The sequence below is a fragment of the Echeneis naucrates genome, chromosome 10, assembly GCF_900963305.1.
Source record: "Echeneis naucrates chromosome 10, fEcheNa1.1, whole genome shotgun sequence".
Classification (NCBI taxonomy): Eukaryota; Metazoa; Chordata; class Actinopteri; order Carangiformes; family Echeneidae; genus Echeneis; species Echeneis naucrates.
In genome coordinates, this window is record NC_042520.1 from 11,651,016 (window position 1) to 11,669,241 (window position 18,226).

The following is an 18,226-nucleotide window of genomic DNA, read 5'->3' on the forward strand; positions in this document are numbered from 1 at the left end:
GGATATGCATACCTTCCTGGATCATCAAAGTACATAGAAATAGGAAGACCAGTGGCCTCTGCAAACACTAACAAACCCTGGAGGAGAGACGATAGTCCATGACATAGAAAACCTCTTTGATGAGAAATACATTTAAAAAAAATCTGTTCACCACAATACATTTAGCTTTCTACACAGGAGAGAGGACACAAAAGATATTTCCCTCTCAATAGTCAATATGATTTCTCTCTCGACTTATCGTGTTCCTTCTGTCTGTTGTTCTATCTTTCATCAGCTGTCTCACCCGTAATTCCTTCAGACAAAATGTGATGCTGTTGTGAGCTTGAACAGCGTAATGGTCAAACTCATCTGAAGCCAGACACAGCTCTGTCAGCATGGCCTTGGACTGCTCTGAGGGAGCAACAGTGAAAAAAAGCAGGAGTTAATTCAGTGCAAAGTCAGAGAAAATTTTACAAAAAAAAGACAAAAAGATTACTGTTGCAGTCAAAAAACACCTTTGACTGACTAAAGCAAAACTACACATGGAAAATTTTGATTTTATGTCTTCCTTTATATCCTTGTCATTGATAGAATGTTTTGATTTTGTATTACAAAGCCCCTTTAAAGACACAATGAATAATTAGGACTGTGGCATTTGATATGCAATTAAATATCCTCATGCTATATTCATCTTAGTATTTTGTTTTTCTCTTCTTTTTTTATGAAAAGTTTAAAAATGTCTGCATTTTTTTAAGTGAAATTATTGATATCGAAAATTGAATTATTGATCTTCTTGATTCTAAATAATTTGAATATCCAATATGAATATCCAGGTTTGTATAAACAATATGCCTTGATTTTATAAAAAACAAAAGTCAAGGTAGTAGCTGCTGGGTGAACAGATAGGCAGTAAAGTAACCTGAATCTTCCTCCACGTGGTTCCTGACCCACATCCGTTCATCACTCACTGCCAAAGTTACTTCTTCAAGAGAGGGAGGGAAATGCACAACAGTGTCCACCAGCAGTCTGAAAGCAATAGGAAAAAAATTAAGTTTGTCATGAGGAAGGTGCACAAAAAAAACAAACAAACAAGTAACTACAGCTACATAAAACATATTTAACTTTATTCACAAACCTGTTCACAACTCTCTGTAACGTTCACAAACGTTACAGAGAGGGCCCAACTCAGAAAACAACCTACACACTGTCAATACTACAAAAATATTTTTACAACAAAGAATGCTGAATGATCTCACAGACCTGGGCTGGGCCCTGAAGACATTAGCACAGCTGTCCTTATCAAAAACTGCCTGCAAGCTTTCACTGTCCTGGAAAGACAGGTTATGTGTCTTCAGAAGGCCTACAGAGAATACAGACACACAAACATGTACAGCTGGATTACAATTCAGTTCAGTTCAATAGTTTGTCATTCCACCTAAAACCAACAAGATAATGTTAGAGCTAACAAAGACTTGGCATACTCAGATATGTGCAATTATAATAACCCAGAATAAATAAAGTTCATGTGACAACATTACTGTTATCAACTATAGCACCAGACACGCAGATAATAGTCACAGTATAGAAGAAAACTGAACAGTTCATAGCTACAATGCAATGAATGCAAGGTTTACAGCAATTAATAATATATTTGTCAGTGTAAGTGAGATGTAACCCTACGAAAATGTTGATTCAATGTACTGTGAATCATTTGATGAGAAAGTAAAACAATGTTACCATGTTTGCAGTGCAGGGTGAAGGTGAGGCGGTCCTTGTGCTTGTCCAGCTCAATGTGGCATTTTTCTACTGTCTTCTCTAGGGACGCCAAAGACCTGAACACCGCCTGCACACTCTGACTCACACATAAAAATGTGGGGAATTGACCATGACCATGTCTGATACTTAAATACGCATTAATATTTTATACAAGCTTAAAAAATAAATAAATAAATAAATAAATAAAATATAACAATTTCATGTTACATTGATCTTTGCTATATTTATCATCACACTATCTACTGCCAGATGCAGAGGATGTGTCTCTAACAGATCTGAATTAAGTAAAATACACGAACATCATACATTGGGGCGGAGAGCTTGTGAAAGCAAGTGGACTAGATGGGACGTTGCCAAAAGATAGCGAGATGTAATTTCCAACCCTTCTAATCTTTTCTAAACAGCATTTTAAGAACAAGTCTACAGAGAGAAGAAGAAAATGGACCAAGAATAATCATCAAAAGCTGCAGAAGGACATCTTGTATCACAAAAGTATTGCGTAGATTTCACAGGGCAGGTGGTGTTGATGAAGTAGTCCTACAGATTATATAAATGTTTTGAAGATAAGACACAAATTGTCTAAATATAAAGCATAAGACGAACTGTGGGTCAACACACCTTTATCAGCATCTTACAGCGGAAGGTATGCCCACTGGGGATGGTGTACCTATGCAAGAAATGGGTTTTGTTTAAAACTTTTAGAAATGACATAAATAAACTGATGTTCAGTGACTTTCTCTCTCTCTCTCTCTCTCTCTGCAACACACATACACACATTTGTGTGGCGTTCATAAACACAGTCTGCACCTGCTAAAGAAGAGTGGTGCGAACAGGAAGCAAGCATATGCCGATCGAGAGGAGTTCACAGACCGCAGGGCCAACTACAAAGAGAGAGAGGAGAGACAAACTGATCAGCACTATTTATTGACACACAGTCACCAAGCAGGAAGCAGCAAGGCGTATGCTTGGTAGGAGGAAGTATTATTGTGCGTTAATTTCAGGACATCTCACCCCATCTTCTTGAGGCTCCACATACAGCTCATCACCGATTCTGGACAGGGAGTGGATGGCTTTTGCCAGCACTTGACGGTACACACACACAATTAACTGCAAATGCATTTCATATACTTTTGTTCTGGTTAAGGAGAAGGTTTTAAATGAATGCGTGCTACCTTTCACGTTTCCTCCGGTAACGACGCAGTCCATTTGTGCAAAGCTGATATTAATTTTCCGTTAAGTTAGCAAGCTCGTCTAAAAGTTAGCCAGACTAGCGGCTGCGCACCGTTAAAAAGTGAACTTAGTGTGGCTTAATAGTTTTAACACCCGCCCGGCGTCCTCCTACCGCCGCAAACTCACTACATTTGGCGATAATTGTATTTTAAATGTTCATTTCCTACTGTAGTTCCAGTAAGCAGTATCTAGCGCCGAGCTTGACGTTGTTTACGCCGCCATTGCCCGCTTCCGGCCGGTGAACCAATCAGGGAACCAATGGGCGTGGTTTATCACAGTCATGCGCTGTAGGTCACTGTGAAAAAAGTGCGTCATAAGAGACGCGCCCTGAACGAGTTCGTCCGTCAACTTGAGTTAATACAACGATGTGGATGTGCACCGATCATAAACAGAACGAAAGTGTAGAACATTTTATATTAGATTCTATGCATGAGGAAATGGCTATGGAAGTTTTATTTTGCTAACATTTGGATTTAAGTGATTATATAAGAGGTAAAAAAGTTCATTTGCTTGGCTGTGGTGAATATATGTACATCTTTTAAATACTTTATGAGGTAATTACATTCTTTACACCACTTTTTACCTCCACTCTGATTTCCCAGAGAGAGACCGTTTCAAATCCATAACATCAATCAGGTAGTTGGAGAAACTGGTTAAGTCACTTTTGAAGATATTGAATAATAAATAAATGGCCAGATGAACAGAATGGGTCAGTGGGTTCAGACATTTAAAAGTGCTCCCATCTCTCTTACATAGGAACAGTGACTAAATGAGATCCATAACATCTACAGTCACATTGTTGTCTATTTTTCATGCTTTGTAGTAAGTTTTTTCCTTTTATATTTTTCCTTGGTGATATTAGTTTGCGTAAAAAAGCTGTTACTCTTTGTGTTACTCATTTGAATGACATTCCATTCAGTAATTTTAACACTCACTCAAACAATTACTCTGGCCTTTGAACCCATTCAGTAGTATTTAGCTTACCACACATATAGTTTTTTTTATCTGGTGTATTTTTATACATTTAACAGATTTTACAGTTTTATTTTTTTTGCACCTAAAATAATATTGTCATTATCAGAGGTGGACAGAGTGGACAACTTGAGTAAAAGTACAGATACTACTCCAATACAAGTAGAAGTAGCTTCGTCAAAATATTACTTAAGTAAAAGTACAAAAGTGTTTGCTTAAAAAATTACTTAAGTAAAAGTAAAAAAAAAAAAAAAAAACCTCAGGAAATGAAAGTAGCTTTATTGTCACTACAGACAATAGCTCAAAAATACCTTCAGTTAAAGAGGCTCTAAAAGAACCGGTCTGTAGTCTGTGATCTAACATCTGGTCTCTGGGACATATTCGGGCCGGGAACCGAACCTGCCCCGTCAGGGCATTCTGGGAATTCAACTACAGACATCCGTGCGAGTTCATTCATTATGAGACTGTTCTGACTCCGTATGACATAACTTGTTCGCGGTAAGCACAACAAACATTTGAACTGAAACTGATCCGTTTTGGGGTCAAAAATCTCAAACGTGGGCTCGAGATAATTATTTCTCAATTTCTTTGTCCATTTTCTATCTCATCCACACCGCCAAAGTTATGTTTCTTTTTTCCCCTTTATTTATTGACAGAAATATATTCAATACAAAAGCAATTATTATTAATGTAGATATATGGCAATGCGGTTGAGACAAACCATACGCGAATCAGCAGGAAGTTTATTTTCTCAGCATTTTGCGGGAAAAAAATCATCAGCTGTTGCAAGCGCAAAAATAGGAGTAAGGAGAGCATCAATAGAAACAATATTGAACTGAAACAATAATTGCCCTTCAAATGTAGTGGAGTGAAAGTAAAATAATCCACCAAAAATAATACTCAAATAAAATACAGATACTCAAAAACTGTACTTAAGTACAGTACTCAAGTACATTTTACATATGCAGATATACACTATATGTAAAGTCTTAGTTTATGAGATATGTGAATTGGGTTGTACCATAAATTATTGTAGCCATTTCCTATTTTATTTCTCTTACTCTGAAGACATATAAATAGCATCTGCTCTCAAAAAACGCCCTGTAATTACTACTCAACAGTGGAAAGTTAGAGAGTGTGTGTGCACATGTGTGAGTGAGGGAGTCAGGGAGAGACATAGGAAGGAAGGGAGGGAAAAGAGAAAGATGGGTAGAGTGTCAGCGAAAGAAAGAGAGTTACTGTCAATACACAATCATCTCACCTCACTGGTCTTTCTTGTTGGTCTACCCCAGCGTGTAAGATGTGAAGAACGCTGCTGTGCGCCGTCTGCCCTCCTGTCACTGGAGCAGAGCTCTGACTAAAACCATTCCTGTACTGGAACCAAGGACTTTTGGCGAGACGTTGAAGAGACAAAAGAAGAAGAATTCAGGAGTTGTTTTGAGCAAAAGACATAAAAGAAGAGAAACTGCTGAGTCAGTTATGGGAAAAGAATTGGAGAGCGGGGAGAGAGGAAAACAGCCGTCACTGGAGTCTTGAAAACAAAAGCTGGACACAAGGGTGGCATGATTTTTACATAGATACTTTTCCTGTCATGGTCTCCTGTCTCTTTTCAAAGAAACACAGAGGACTATATGGAATCCACCCCTTTTTAACAGACTTTGTTGTGGTTTTTATAGGCTCACATTGTTGACATGCCTGTCTCTGACTTCTGAATTTGATACGCAGCAGTTTTGTTCCTAGATGTCTCAGTCACATAACTCAACGGACTCACAGGCCTTGCTGCAATCCATGCTGCAGAGACTGAAGCTCCAGCCAGGGAGAGAAGGCCAGCCATTTCTGCACACACCTGTGTCCATCACAGCTGAGTCCTCACCGAAGGAAGATGGAGAGATGGGAGTCTCCAACCTCCACAGAATAAACAGCAGTCCAGCAAGTGGCCTTGGATTTGGTACTAATGGTATCCCATCAAGGGAGTTTGGGATCTCTGCAGTGGAGAGTAACTTTGGCCTCAAAGCTGGAGACGCACAGCTCCCAGGTCGTGTCGGGAGTTTCGCTTCCTTCTCCCCCCAGAAAGACAACATGGGCAATGACTTGGGTGAGAACAGCGTGTTTAAACATGACATATCGCCTGAGATCACACCAACAGGAACAAGGCAGCTGTTTCCTGCTGTTTCACTTAAAGTTGGTGATAGCACTTCCTTTGAGAGGCCTGATGGGAAAGGGTTGGGCTTTGACAGTTCTTCAATGAGAACACACTTTCCTGGCCATAACAATCCTGTCCCAAGCTTGGCACAGGATTGTTACCTGCGGTCCATGAAGCCCAGAGATGCAAATCTGGACCAAGATAGTCAAGAAAAGACAGCCCCAAATGTGGGAAATATCGGATTTGAAACTTTGGCACAGAGTAAAGACTTACAGTTTTTCACAAATAGTCAAAAAACAGCAAACAGCAGCTCTAAAAGAAAACAGCGATCATCTGAGAGTAAAACAAGGAGATGGACACAGAAAATAAAGGAGAGATGGTTGGAAAGGTCGGGGAGTGTTGGCAAAAAGGGGAAACGAAGTGAACAAGAAACTGAGGTGAGTAGTGCATTTTGATTATAGTTACTTAATAATTAAAAAAATAGATGAATAAAAAATAGAATAAATAGATGTTGACTGCAGCTTTTTACTTCACAGTCTTCACCTCAAAACCAGCTACAGACAGCAGAAAATCTCAACACATCAAATAGGGAGGAAGAAAGGATTCAACTTTCATCAGACATCAGTGATCATCACAGTAAACCAGTTCCTTCACATACAGAGGAAAACACCCTTGAGGGGCATGTCAGGTAATCAACCATTTAACTACCATAACATTAGCAAAAATTAGCTAAATGTTTTAGTCAGACTGGCGCTAAAGTCCTAAAGTTACACCAGACATATATGTACAGTATTTGTGTGCATTTTCCAACCCAAATGCAATGTACTGTAAAATATTCACTTCCGTGTCAAACACACCCCTCTCACTGACAGTATCTGTCATCAGACATCTTCAGCCACACTTTGCATATTGTGATATTTTTCATGACATTTTGGGACTGTCTTTTCCAGGTACATTTAAATAGAGGCAGTCAATGGGTTCAGGTTAGGATGAGAAGTGTTTGCATGCTTTATTTCAGGAAAATAATTGATACGGCAAACTGTAAAAATTTTAATTAAAAAGACTTAAGTGCATCAAAACTATTAGCTAAGTGTGCTTGCAGGTAACAAAAACAATTATATTCCTGATGCTTGCTGAATAGCTAGTGTGTTATGTAATTTTCATTCTAATAATGGTGAACACTGGAGCTGTGTAAGTGTGCACAGTTTGCTGCTTTACACTGTTTAAGTGTAAGTGATTCACTACAGCTGACAAATAAATGTAGTGGAGTAGAAGTATAAAGAAATATAAAAGAGAAACAATTACTACAAACAGATGTAGCTGTAGTTGTATGGAGATGCGGTGTTTGTTTACACTTGAGATGGACACACACTCCTATTGAACGTGTGGCGAGGATGATCCTTTTCTTTGTTGTTAAAGGAGCGTGTTTGGGGTTTTTAAAGTATTTTTGTGGTGGCTTCTTCATGTCCTTTTTGAGACAGCAAGGGACAGATGTTGGCAGGAAGCATGGAGAGAGAGAGGGGAATGGCATGCAGCATAGGTCCACAGATCGGAGTCAAACCCAGGACACTATGACGCGTGGCATGGGAACTAACCACTCATCTACACATGCTGCCAGGCTGAAGTTGTTTTCAATTCTTCTTATAGCAAATCCATTTGAAAGACCAAAATTTGAAAAATGGTGGCTTCCATCTCCCGGTACTTTCTGACTATGCTTTGTCTTTGTCCATATATATATATATAGGGCCGTTAAAAATAAATACTGCTAAAATAAACAATTATATAATTTATGTGGAGACCAGGGCAGAGGTCATTAATTATGGCTCTGGCTGTACGTTTGCACATTACTGTATTGATCCACATATTTATGTTTAACAGAAAAATAAACTCTGATTCTATAGTGGGAACTATAGAATCAGAGTAACATCTGAACACCATATGCTGGGAGTCCATAAAAACATGTTTGAAAACACAAGTGGGGAAGTGTTACTAGTTCAAACTTGGACACTGAAAAGTGAGAAACTAGCTGCAACACTGACAATTTCTGGAATAAATTTTAAAGTAGTGTAACAATATACATATTAGTATACTGTAATGAATACCGTTAAATGTAATTTTATTTAAGTCAAAACGTGCAGCATGACAAAATAAATGTCATCATAAAGGAACGGGTCTCCCTTAGTGATCATGGGGCTTTGGATGGGTAGGACAATAGAGCTGTAGGACACAGACACCTGAGACGTATCAGACATCACTGGTCAAAGTTCAGTGTTGGTTTTAGTTGTTTCATAGTGAGTTATTTTTTTTATTTTTATTTTTTTTTACAGTATGACCCTCTTGTCTTGTGGCAGGTCTTCTGGTGATTTTGAGTTTGGCTTGGGCTCATTCAGTCTCCTGGAGGAGATCATCACAGGTCAAGAGTGGGGGAGGTTCCTCAACCCAAATTTAACAGCCACCTCAGCCGATCAGAGGCCATCAGAGGAGCTGAGCCTGCTCAAAATCCAGGAGAACCACCTGTGGAGCTACAGGGGCACAGAGTCTTTTCCACCTGTCGGCATGGACGTCCCAGTGGGACAACAGCAGTGCGTTCACAGAGCAGCTGATCTTTCAGAGCCAAATTTTTCAGCCTTTCAAAAGCAGCAACATGAGTCTGTGTCCCCTGTCGAGGTCAGAGGCCACTCATAACTCATTTTATATTTTTTCGAAAATTATGTTTCAACAATATTTTGTTGTGATTATTTTGCAGTATTAAGAAGCAACCATGACCAATGACCATGCCTCTTTAACTTTCATTTGGGACCTTTTTACTTTGATCATGATGCTATCTGGTTTCCTCTGCAGCCTACAAATTGCCTGGACCACTCAAAGCTGAAGCTGAAGGGTCCCCTCAACAGAAAGAGACAACATCAGTCAGCTGGGAGGAGACGGGAGATGCTTCAAACTGGGGAAATAAGTGAGGCAAACAAGGGTGTACTTAATCATCTGATATTCCATGCTCTTCAGTCGAAAGAGGCTGGAAGCTGTCATTTCCTGCAGAGACATTTGAATTAAATTATGTTGTCTCTCTCATTTTCTAGTGGGGACTACATCTTCATTAAGCATGACCAGCAGCCACGTGACTGATGACACAGGAGAGTCACAACACGATGCTGTCTTTCCTCTATACGGCCCGAACTCGTCCACACCTCTCACCCCATCTGCATTTAATCCCTCTGCTCTTTCACCTCGGAGTGTTCTCAAAAACTCTGTATCCCAGGATTCAGAGGGAACTGTGACAAAAAGGGTGAGACATTGTGCAGCACAGCGCTCCTTGTTGCATGAAGCATTCAAATGCTAATTCCACATAATTCCTGTATCCAGCATCCAGCACATTTATCTGAAATAACCACAGAATTTCATGTGTATGTGATATGTAGGTTTTTCAGTATATTTATACATGTTTATATACATATATATTCATTTGCTGTAGCGATTCCTAATTTTGTCTCAAGCGTGAATTATTTAAACTAAATAGGCAGAGGCATGTAGACTTTGTAATTTGTTTAAGGACAACTTTGACAGTTTTTTTTTTTTTTAATTGAAAGCTTAACTGAAATGTAACCTTTTTTTTTAAGAATGTAAATTTCAAAATGCCAAGCAATTTATAACGCTTTTTTTCTTATGGCTTTCTGTTCACCTCCCCTGCTTTTCTGATGATCTTTCCTGGTTCAGAGACGAGTTGAGGAGAACCGGCGAGTTCATTTTTCAGAGGATGTGGTGGCCATAGATGCTCCTGCACTGGATATGGATTTGACAGACTCAGAGGAGGATTCAGAAGCAGACGAAGACTCTGTGATAGAAGAAGAATGTGGAGAAGAGCAGGCAATGGTGGAGGAGGTGGCACCAGGACGGCGTCCTATACTTCCGGCCTGGATACAGGCTCTGAAGAGAAAAAACATATCGAGGAAGCACAGATAGTGACTGAGAATTTAGTCCATTTACTTTCCATCATAGTAATGGAAACAAAGTAAAATAAGGCAAGATTGAATAATCGTGAACTTGTCTCAGAAACGACTTCATCTGGTTTGATACTTTTTTTCAATAAATTATATTTTTGAATGAGTCATACCAGGCAAGCAGTATGACAACATTTGTAAAAAATAAAACATCTGCTCATTCCTTTGCTTTGTCGAAGGCAGATTTAAGCCTAAACATTGAGATGATTATTATTATTTCTTTTTTTTGCCATTAGCACAATAGGCTGACTGGATGTTTTTATGAAACCTTAATCCACCTCCTGGTGTTTAAGCATTGAATGCATGTTTTAGGGGATTTTTTTATAGTCTTTGCTCCCTGCTGTTTATTTGCCTGGATTCTAATATATGCTTTTACAGCTTTTATCAGTCACATTGTGTTGACCCCCTCCTTCAATATCAAACTGGACAGCAGAAGATTACACTGTGGTCTGCCATTTATGGTACTGACTCATTTTCCATATCTTCTGCATCATGATAATGGCTCCCTGTCCGGCAATCGTGACCATTAAGCCTAGAAGGGGGAAAGAGATACAAACTGAAGCCAAGTCAATACTTTGTGGTCTATCAACTCTGAAATCCTGTTTTTAAGCCATTTTCTTGATAGAGTCAGAGAGAAGCATTTTTTTTTTTTTTTTTTATTACGTCAGTATTTATTTATCTTTTTTGTCTGACAGTCAAAACTATTATGATCACCATCAGATAAATGATTGTACACCGTGACCATATCATCAGGTCTGTGGACATTTGTAGACACTGCACAGCGATAGTGATGCTTCAATGTGAGTAGGCAAATTTTTGCTGTTATTTTTAGACTCAATTTTTTGTTCAGATTACTTTGTGTAATCTTCATTATCCTTAATCATACAGTCACATTTAGATTAAAATGTCCTTCAAGAGAGAACTGAGCAAAAGGACCAATCACAAAGACACAATTCTCAACAAAAAGCAACACGATAGGAGAAACATAAAATAAAGAGAACTGTATTGACTGGTGAGTTCCAGAGGTGCTTGTAACCAAAGCCGGTTAGATTTTCACCCTCAACTTTATTCTGAGTGAAACTGGCGTTGTATGCTCACACACCACCTGTTGACACTGTTTGTGTACAAAAAAAAAAAACAAAACAAAACAAAACACAGATAACCTCAAAATAAACCGTCCTTCAGTGACCTTCCTATTTTAGTCATATTTATTAATTCTTTCCACATCGGCGCCAAATGAAAAAGTGGCATCTGCTAATTCACATCATTATATAAACCTGCATGCATGGATACAGACACATTCAGCATTATTAGGCCTTCAAATGTTATACGACTCTGAAAACTTGCAGCAAAACAAACACACACACAGCTATCTTTGCCTGTAAATCACTGTCAGAGCCATTAAAGGCTCTTAAGCTGATCTATTAGTGCCCCATTTCATACTGAGACAAGAGGGGACACAGGCAGGATGTGTGAAGACCAAAATGTAGAGTACATGCTTGTGTCTGAGGACACGGACATAAAGGGAACTAAATTAACATTTGAGACAGAGCCAGGGGAGTAACCAGAGAATAATGTAATTTTAGATTTTCCACTCAAAAAAAAAAAAAAAAGCTGACTTGCATTAGTCCATTAGTCCATACAGTAACATTTCCTTCTATGCATCCTCATCCAGAAGTAGACTAATAATGGCCCATTTGTAAACCTCAGGCAGCACACACACACACAAAGACCATACACACACACACAGATATTTCTATTAACTGCGTCCTTGCACCGTGAAGAGCCTTCAGTGCCTGAATTTGTGCGGGAAAGAGGGGAAGGGCAGTGCACATACTGACAGCGAGAAAGACACAAAAAATGCAAATACTTTTATTCTCAGCAGCGAATTTCTAAATTCTAAATTCTGGCTCATTTGAACAAAGCTAACTAGAAATAAGAAGCATATTTATTCAGCTTTTTATACTAATGCAGTTATTAAGCTTAATCAGGAGGTTACATCGTATTGCAATAAAATTCTTTAAAATGACACTAAAAACATTTGATGTATGTTTCCCCTTGAATTGAATTGCTGTAGTTTTAATTAAATTGCATTAAAATGAGCTGACCATGCACTGAGATTCACCATAAATCTTTCAAAGGATAGCTTTCTCTGATTGTTACTGACCAAATGGCTTCAGTGTACCAGTTGCTGTTATGGGCTTTTCTTCAGACTCCCATTTTTTAGTTGTGAAAATGTGAAGTTGGCAGCAAAGTTGTCCGTATTTAACCAAATGCCTAAGCTTGACAAACTAAAGCTGACTTCAGGACTGTGACGTCCAGAAAAGGCCCAATGACTCTCTCGTGAGGCAACAACGTTTCAGATTGTTGCTGTTATTGGTCAGATCCGTTGGTCAGAGGCGGCAAGGGAAACAGCACCCGAGTCATAGGATCTCTTGATACCTGCTCTGAAAGACAGCTCGCTGCCCGGGCTCTGAGTGAGGCATGCTTCTATCTGGGCATCTGATACCTGGAAGGACAAAATAATGGTGAAGCTGATGAAGCTCACCTGGACTCAAAGCTTTGTTCAGCAGCTCTATTTTCAAAAAAATCCATTACCTCTTCAAATTTCTTGGCTTTGTACTGTTTTGCTCCTTTCAAGAAGTTCAGTAAGATAATATCACAGAGAACTGTACCCTGTTGATGCAGATTTAAAAAAAAAAAAAAGTTATGAAGACATTAAAAAAAAAAAATCATTTTGATCATTTTCAGCATATGAGAATTTTCCTACCAGTCCGACAGAGGTGAAGGCAGCTACTATGTTGATCAGTGTTGGGATGGTGTTAAACTTTCCGGCCTGGAAGAGACAGGAAGGGATCAGCTTTTAGTTTTATAGCAATTTTCTGCACGTGTTCAACTTGAACAGGAAGTAAGCAATGTACAAAATGCATCAAAAAAATTGACATCACACAGTTTATGATGAGCCAAATTATTTAAATCAAGAAAATCAAACATAATCCAGCAAAATTTGAACAGAGAGGCATTTTTATATGTAAAAAAAAGAATTTGCTGGGAAAATAGGCCAACAAAACTGCACGCGGTTATGTTTACAAAAAGTTTAATGACTGACACAAATATACACATGTATACACAATCAAAAACCCCCTGTCACCACAAATATGTACAACTCACATGTCCTGTGACCATAACGTCAAAGCGGATGGCGAATGCTTTGTGAAGTGTCCTAAATTCAGTCCCATTCTCTGTCTTGTAATATTTGGCAAATCTGTAATAAAAGAGTGTGAAATGCTGAATAGGAATAAAGATCGACTATATTCAAAAAGTGTTAGGCTCCCTACCTGAAGTTGTAACCTTTAGAGACGGCATTCGTGGCAAACGGTGCATCCAGTCTTGTGAAAGAGTACTTGGGCACACAGTGCTGAATGTCCAGGTCCAAGTTACACCTCCACTGGATGTTTATTCCTATTTCTGCACCCTGAGATAGAAGGGTCAGTAAAGGAGAGATTCACCTTGAGGCTCCACAGTTGTATCTGGTAAAAAAAGGCATTTTCAGAATTTGCCTGCTTCTTACAGTAATCAGAATCAGGTCAATGTCCCTTTTTGAATGCAGGTTTATGTGTATAAACTGACCTGAAAGTCCTTTGACTCCTAAATGCTTCATGTCAGTCCAAAGCCCTGCTTCTTTCCCCATACATGACAATCAAACTGCTATATTTCTACATTACAGACACACGATTGACCATGAAGAAAGAGTAATATTTAGAGCAGAAGAGGAAGGACAGCTCATACCATCTGTGCCAGGTTCTCCACTGACTGCCCGGTGAAGCTCAACACATCCCCTACTCGGAAGATGGGGCAGAACGGGTTCCTCTCCGGATGGTAGATACAAGTCTTGATTTCTTCAGCTGTCATTGAGGAGGGAAAGTTCCCTCTGAGAGACAAACATTTCTTAATACGCATTTATGACACCAAAAGATATTTTAGTTCTTTATTGCACATGTGTAGTTATAACATTTTCCACACATTATCAAATAAAACATTTACTAGATAATTAACTACACAAAGTTTCTACCTGTTAAATTTTAGCAGCTCGTGTGAGTATGACTGTGTTCCTCCTACCTGGTGACGTTGAAGAGTGGGAAGCGAATACTGTTTTTGATGAAAATGGTAAAGTTTTCCACATCCAGCATCGGCTCACTGAAGATGACGATGTTGACAGAGAAGCAGGGGAGACAACTGAGTCTGAGATTTAAATTAGGAAAATTCTGTCTGCATGTTTGTAAACAGGTGACTCTTACATTTCGACAGTATCATTCTCAGACGGACACCATCCTTCAATCTCACACTGACCCTTGCCTTGGCCAGAGGAATTAAGGCAGGTTCCTGTGATTACCCCTGGCGTGTGAGAGAGATTGTGTAGAATTAGAGGTTGTTGGACTAATACAGTGTGGACAGTTAAATAATGAGCTGATCCTCTCTTCAAGTGATCGTCGTCTGTAGGATCATCACTTTCAGTGACTCTTCCTTCGTACTGTTCATGTTGTCATCACATACACAGTTTATACATTGATGATATTTGTGCGTTTTGCTGTTGTTACAGAGCCAATATTGTCATTGCAGCTGTTTCATTGCCAGCCTAGAGAAGACATTATGAGTTCAGTGTTAATTTTCACTTCTTTTCTTACCAAGAGCTGTCCCCAGCAATGGCAAGTAATGCCGGCGCTCTCTTGTTTTATTTCAATTTCCCTCACTTATTTTCTTCAGCTGAAGTCAGTGCGCTAAGGTCTTCGCCTCAGCTCGGCATGCTTTTCAATAGAGAGTTACAGAGGCGAAGAATTGAAAACATATTGTGACTTCTATAGTATGTGATTTGTAAAAATGGTGGCTGAAGCTTAGTGAGACAGGCAGACCGCTAATGCTGATGCTGATTTCATAGCAACAGCTGGACTTACAAATGGCTCACTTAGGAAATTACTCACCATTGGAAAGGACGGTATTAAGATATTGTTGACATTGTTCATCGGTCTCACAGTTGAATTTACTAGCAACCTAAACACACACACACACACACACACACACATAATTGGAGTTATATATCATGACAATAACCATGAATTTACTGCTGTGGAGTTTTTTTTGACAATAATATATTTTAATAGTAATAACAACTACCCAGTAAGTTAGAATCATGTCTTTGCTGCGCAGCCTGTCTGTGCTTTTTAACGTTTATTGCCCTGGCACCTCTGATTTGAAACACATTCTTGTCAGACATATGAATGTTGGATTTCACCATGAAAGAGGCAGTTTGGTGTGATGTCCTTACAAGATGAAATAAATGGTTGCATCACAGTTACAACTAGGCATGTGTTCAGTTCTTCAGCATATGACAGATACAATAAATGCAGCAGATTCTAATAAAGATTGGTAACAGATTGCACTAACTCAGAGGAGTATGTCCTCACCTCTGGACATTTTCCTTGGAACTGATTTTCAGTGATGATGACTCTGGTCAGGATGCAGAACACACCTACACCCTGTAACACAGCACATTTATGGTACAGTGTAGGTTTATGTAATGTTGTGTTATGATCAATGTGATCCTCATGTAGCTCAAAAAACAACGAGTGTAATTTGTTTCAAGCTCAGGAAGACTTATACTAAACTATACTAGACTATACTTAACCATATAAACTAAATTATTTGAAAGCAGCAGTTGGTCCTCAAAGGCCAAAGGTGGCGCGCGTCTTTATGTGAGCGCTAACCGTGTGTCATGGTCACGCACCTGAGAGGGGATGACATAGTCGGCCACGTCCATCACACGGTTATGATGGTGACCAAAGCCCTTGACTTTGGTTATCACAGAGGACTCGATGCCAGTGTCAACAATCTGATACGCTTTCTCATGGATGAAGACCCAGCTGAAGAACACAGCAGACAGCACAAACAAGTACATATCTGGCACAAAATTTGTGTTTTATTAAAAAAGAAAAGACCTACTACTTTTTGAAATTTGAACCATTGTTCAATATGAGATCAAAGTTGTGCACTCAAAGGTATCAGGTATCACAATCAGTCTGACTAAAAATATAAGTTGGTCTGTGGAAAGTTTCACATTTCTGCTTCCTTATTTTCTTTTTACAAATAATATATAATTTTGAACCACCAATAAAATACCCATCACCGCCACAGAACTGGGATTGGTTTCTCAGACTAGGATATCAAAGAAATAAAGGAAGAAACGCTACTGACCCAACAAAATACGTGATGATGAGCAGCTGGACGATCCGGTTGATAATGCCCACAGACCAGCTCTTGACCACCACGGACTTGGTGGTCTCATAGGTGAAGAAGTCAGTGACACAGCTGTACATTACGGAGCCCATGGCTGCTCGTCAGTGAGTCAAAAGGCAAGAACTTGCGTCCCCCTGAATCTGAGAGCGAAAGCCAACTCCTGTACAGTCTTTCAGGTATGCTTTCTTTCTGGTTAAATATCTCAAAGTTCTCAATCCTGGTTCTGGATGTGGTCTTAATCTTCAGGCTGGTCCTGTCACCCAGTCCTTGTTGTAAGCAGAGTTCTTCTGCTTTGTTGCATGTTTGATAGTTAATCCTCACTGTCTCTCCCCTCGCCCTTGTTTATGACACAAAGTGGACCTCCCCCTCTGCATTCAAATGAGTGAGGAAATGTCAATGTGTCTCTTCCGTCCCTCCCTCACTTTCTTCCTTCACCACAAATCCCCATCTCCCACACCTCTTTTCTCTCTCCATCTTTGGCTTATTCCAACCATCCAAAGTAGTTTAGATGGCGCAAACACACACACATGCACACTTGCTCACAGGAAACGATCAATACCCCTTATAGACATTTTCATTTGCTCCAGACACATTTATGACATCCTTTCAGTACGTTTTTGACACCTCTTGGATGCTTTCGTCTTCAGCAATCAACACTTCATTCATGCTTGAGTGTGAGTGAGTGAAGCTGCGGGACATTAACTCAGTCAGTCCAGCCCAGTTCACTACAGAACCAAAACAAAACTGTTCAACACTTGCAAGATAAAAAAAATCAAAACATTTGAGTTTGTGTTCTGCATTGACATTCTTTAAGAATCATGACTACATATAAGGTGAGAGGATTTTTTCCTTTTATTCTCAGTCTGTTGTAAGGCAGGATTCATAAATAAGTATATAGCCGAACAACAGCTTTTACTGTCAGGATCATATTTATCTTTCCTGCATTGTGCTTTCCTGCAAATGAGTGCAGAAACTTTTGAAATGTTTTCCCTATAAGAATGGAATCAGTACATCTCCATTAAACATCATGTGGTTGTAATTCTGTACGTCAACAGTATAGAAAACAGAAATATGATTCTTTACTTAGGTCTCAAGACAAGATGGTTGAGCTGCAATGAGCTGCAATAATAAATGACAAACAATGGCATTACTGACAACTGTGCAATAATTGCGAAATATGATACGATCACTTTTCAATACACTCATGAGCACAAGAGGCATTATTGCCTCTCACATCAGAGATAATGTAATGATACAGTAGTGTGCGTTTGAGTTTGTGTGGATGTATGTGCCTAGAGACTATGTCATTTCTTAAGTGGGTCCATTATGCTTGTGGTGAATTAATGGTATCCTAATACAAAACAAGGCACGCATAAACACGCCTGCCAGCTTTGGACATACAAAGAAGCACGCAAGCTTTGAGGCAACACGTGACTGTACAGTTTCTCACAAAGACACAGTCAGCGTTCCTCTGACCAGGGCTACTGTAAAAGCTATCTATCTATAAACCATCTATAAACCGCAGATGTATTGGCTTCAGATGGATGTCTTCGTTAAAGGGGAAATCAATATGAATGCGAAGAAATCTATGTATGAAAGGAAAATGGAAATTAACCCTCTGATGTTTTTTTTTTTTAATTGTTCTCATTGCTATCTGAGCTTCATCTAAATCATAAGTAGAGACAAATAGTGAGTCTGTCTATTTGATTTTAACTGAAACATAACTGAAAGACTGCAATGATTTTTTAATTATGTTACGGGTTTTAATTTATCCTAGAGTTGCAATAACTTGTACATTTATGGTCCCAAAACAATCATATCTAATGCCCGTGATACAGCT

At 39.1% G+C, this 18,226-nt stretch overlaps 3 protein-coding genes across 4 annotated transcripts in view; 1 reads left to right on the top strand and 2 right to left on the bottom strand.

The window, feature by feature from the left end:
• Nucleotides 1-3,989, bottom strand: part of rad9a (RAD9 checkpoint clamp component A) — a 6,370-nt gene extending 2,381 nt beyond the window's left edge. Inside the window, exons 1-9 of one of the 2 annotated variants that reach the window (XM_029512982.1) lie at nt 2,928-3,989; nt 2,767-2,837; nt 2,563-2,636; nt 2,374-2,422; nt 1,717-1,831; nt 1,240-1,339; nt 899-1,005; nt 284-390; nt 13-77 (exon numbers count right to left, since the gene is read on the bottom strand). In XM_029512982.1, the coding sequence (XP_029368842.1) occupies nt 13-77; nt 284-390; nt 899-1,005; nt 1,240-1,339; nt 1,717-1,831; nt 2,374-2,422; nt 2,563-2,636; nt 2,767-2,837; nt 2,928-2,961 (722 nt within the window). In that variant the 5' untranslated portion in view covers nt 2,962-3,989. The other variant, XM_029512981.1, reaches the window with a different exon arrangement.
• Nucleotides 2,662-12,862, top strand: LOC115050190 (uncharacterized). The gene is made up of 7 exons (XM_029512980.1): nt 2,662-2,844; nt 5,250-6,537; nt 6,637-6,788; nt 8,452-8,767; nt 8,942-9,053; nt 9,178-9,383; nt 9,812-12,862. The coding sequence occupies exons 2-7, from the start codon at nt 5,698-5,700 to the stop codon at nt 10,055-10,057; spliced, it is 1,872 nt and encodes a 623-aa protein (XP_029368840.1). The 5' UTR covers nt 2,662-2,844; nt 5,250-5,697; the 3' UTR covers nt 10,058-12,862.
• Nucleotides 11,267-16,478, bottom strand: p2rx3a (purinergic receptor P2X, ligand-gated ion channel, 3a). The gene is made up of 12 exons (XM_029512983.1): nt 16,345-16,478; nt 15,878-16,013; nt 15,558-15,629; nt 15,075-15,144; nt 14,394-14,490; nt 14,215-14,292; nt 13,885-14,026; nt 13,434-13,570; nt 13,267-13,360; nt 12,866-12,931; nt 12,694-12,771; nt 11,267-12,604 (listed from the first exon to the last, which is right to left on the bottom strand). Exons 1-12 carry the CDS (start codon nt 16,476-16,478, stop codon nt 12,476-12,478), a joined length of 1,233 nt encoding a protein of 410 aa, XP_029368843.1. The 3' UTR covers nt 11,267-12,475.
• Nucleotides 16,479-18,226: the final 1,748 nt, after the last annotated feature.

What these genes read in the sequence shown, in the direction of transcription:
- LOC115050190 (XM_029512980.1), top strand. Translation starts at nt 5,698, where the DNA reads ATGTCTCAGTCACATAACTCAACGGACTCACAGGCCTTGCTGCAATCC. An exon ending in ACCCTTGAGGGGCATGTCAG is followed by an intron (nt 6,789 to 8,451) that starts GTAATCAACCAT and finishes GTCTTGTGGCAG; the next exon opens with GTCTTCTGGTGATTTTGAGT. An exon ending in AGTCTGTGTCCCCTGTCGAG is followed by an intron (nt 8,768 to 8,941) that starts GTCAGAGGCCAC and finishes TTTCCTCTGCAG; the next exon opens with CCTACAAATTGCCTGGACCA.
- p2rx3a (XM_029512983.1), bottom strand. Translation starts at nt 16,478, where the DNA reads ATGGGCTCCGTAATGTACAGCTGTGTCACTGACTTCTTCACCTATGAG. An exon ending in ACTATGTCATCCCCTCTCAG is followed by an intron (nt 15,630 to 15,877) that starts GTGCGTGACCAT and finishes GCTGTGTTACAG; the next exon opens with GGTGTAGGTGTGTTCTGCAT. An exon ending in ACGTTATGGTCACAGGACAT is followed by an intron (nt 12,932 to 13,266) that starts GTGAGTTGTACA and finishes TGTCTCTTCCAG; the next exon opens with GCCGGAAAGTTTAACACCAT.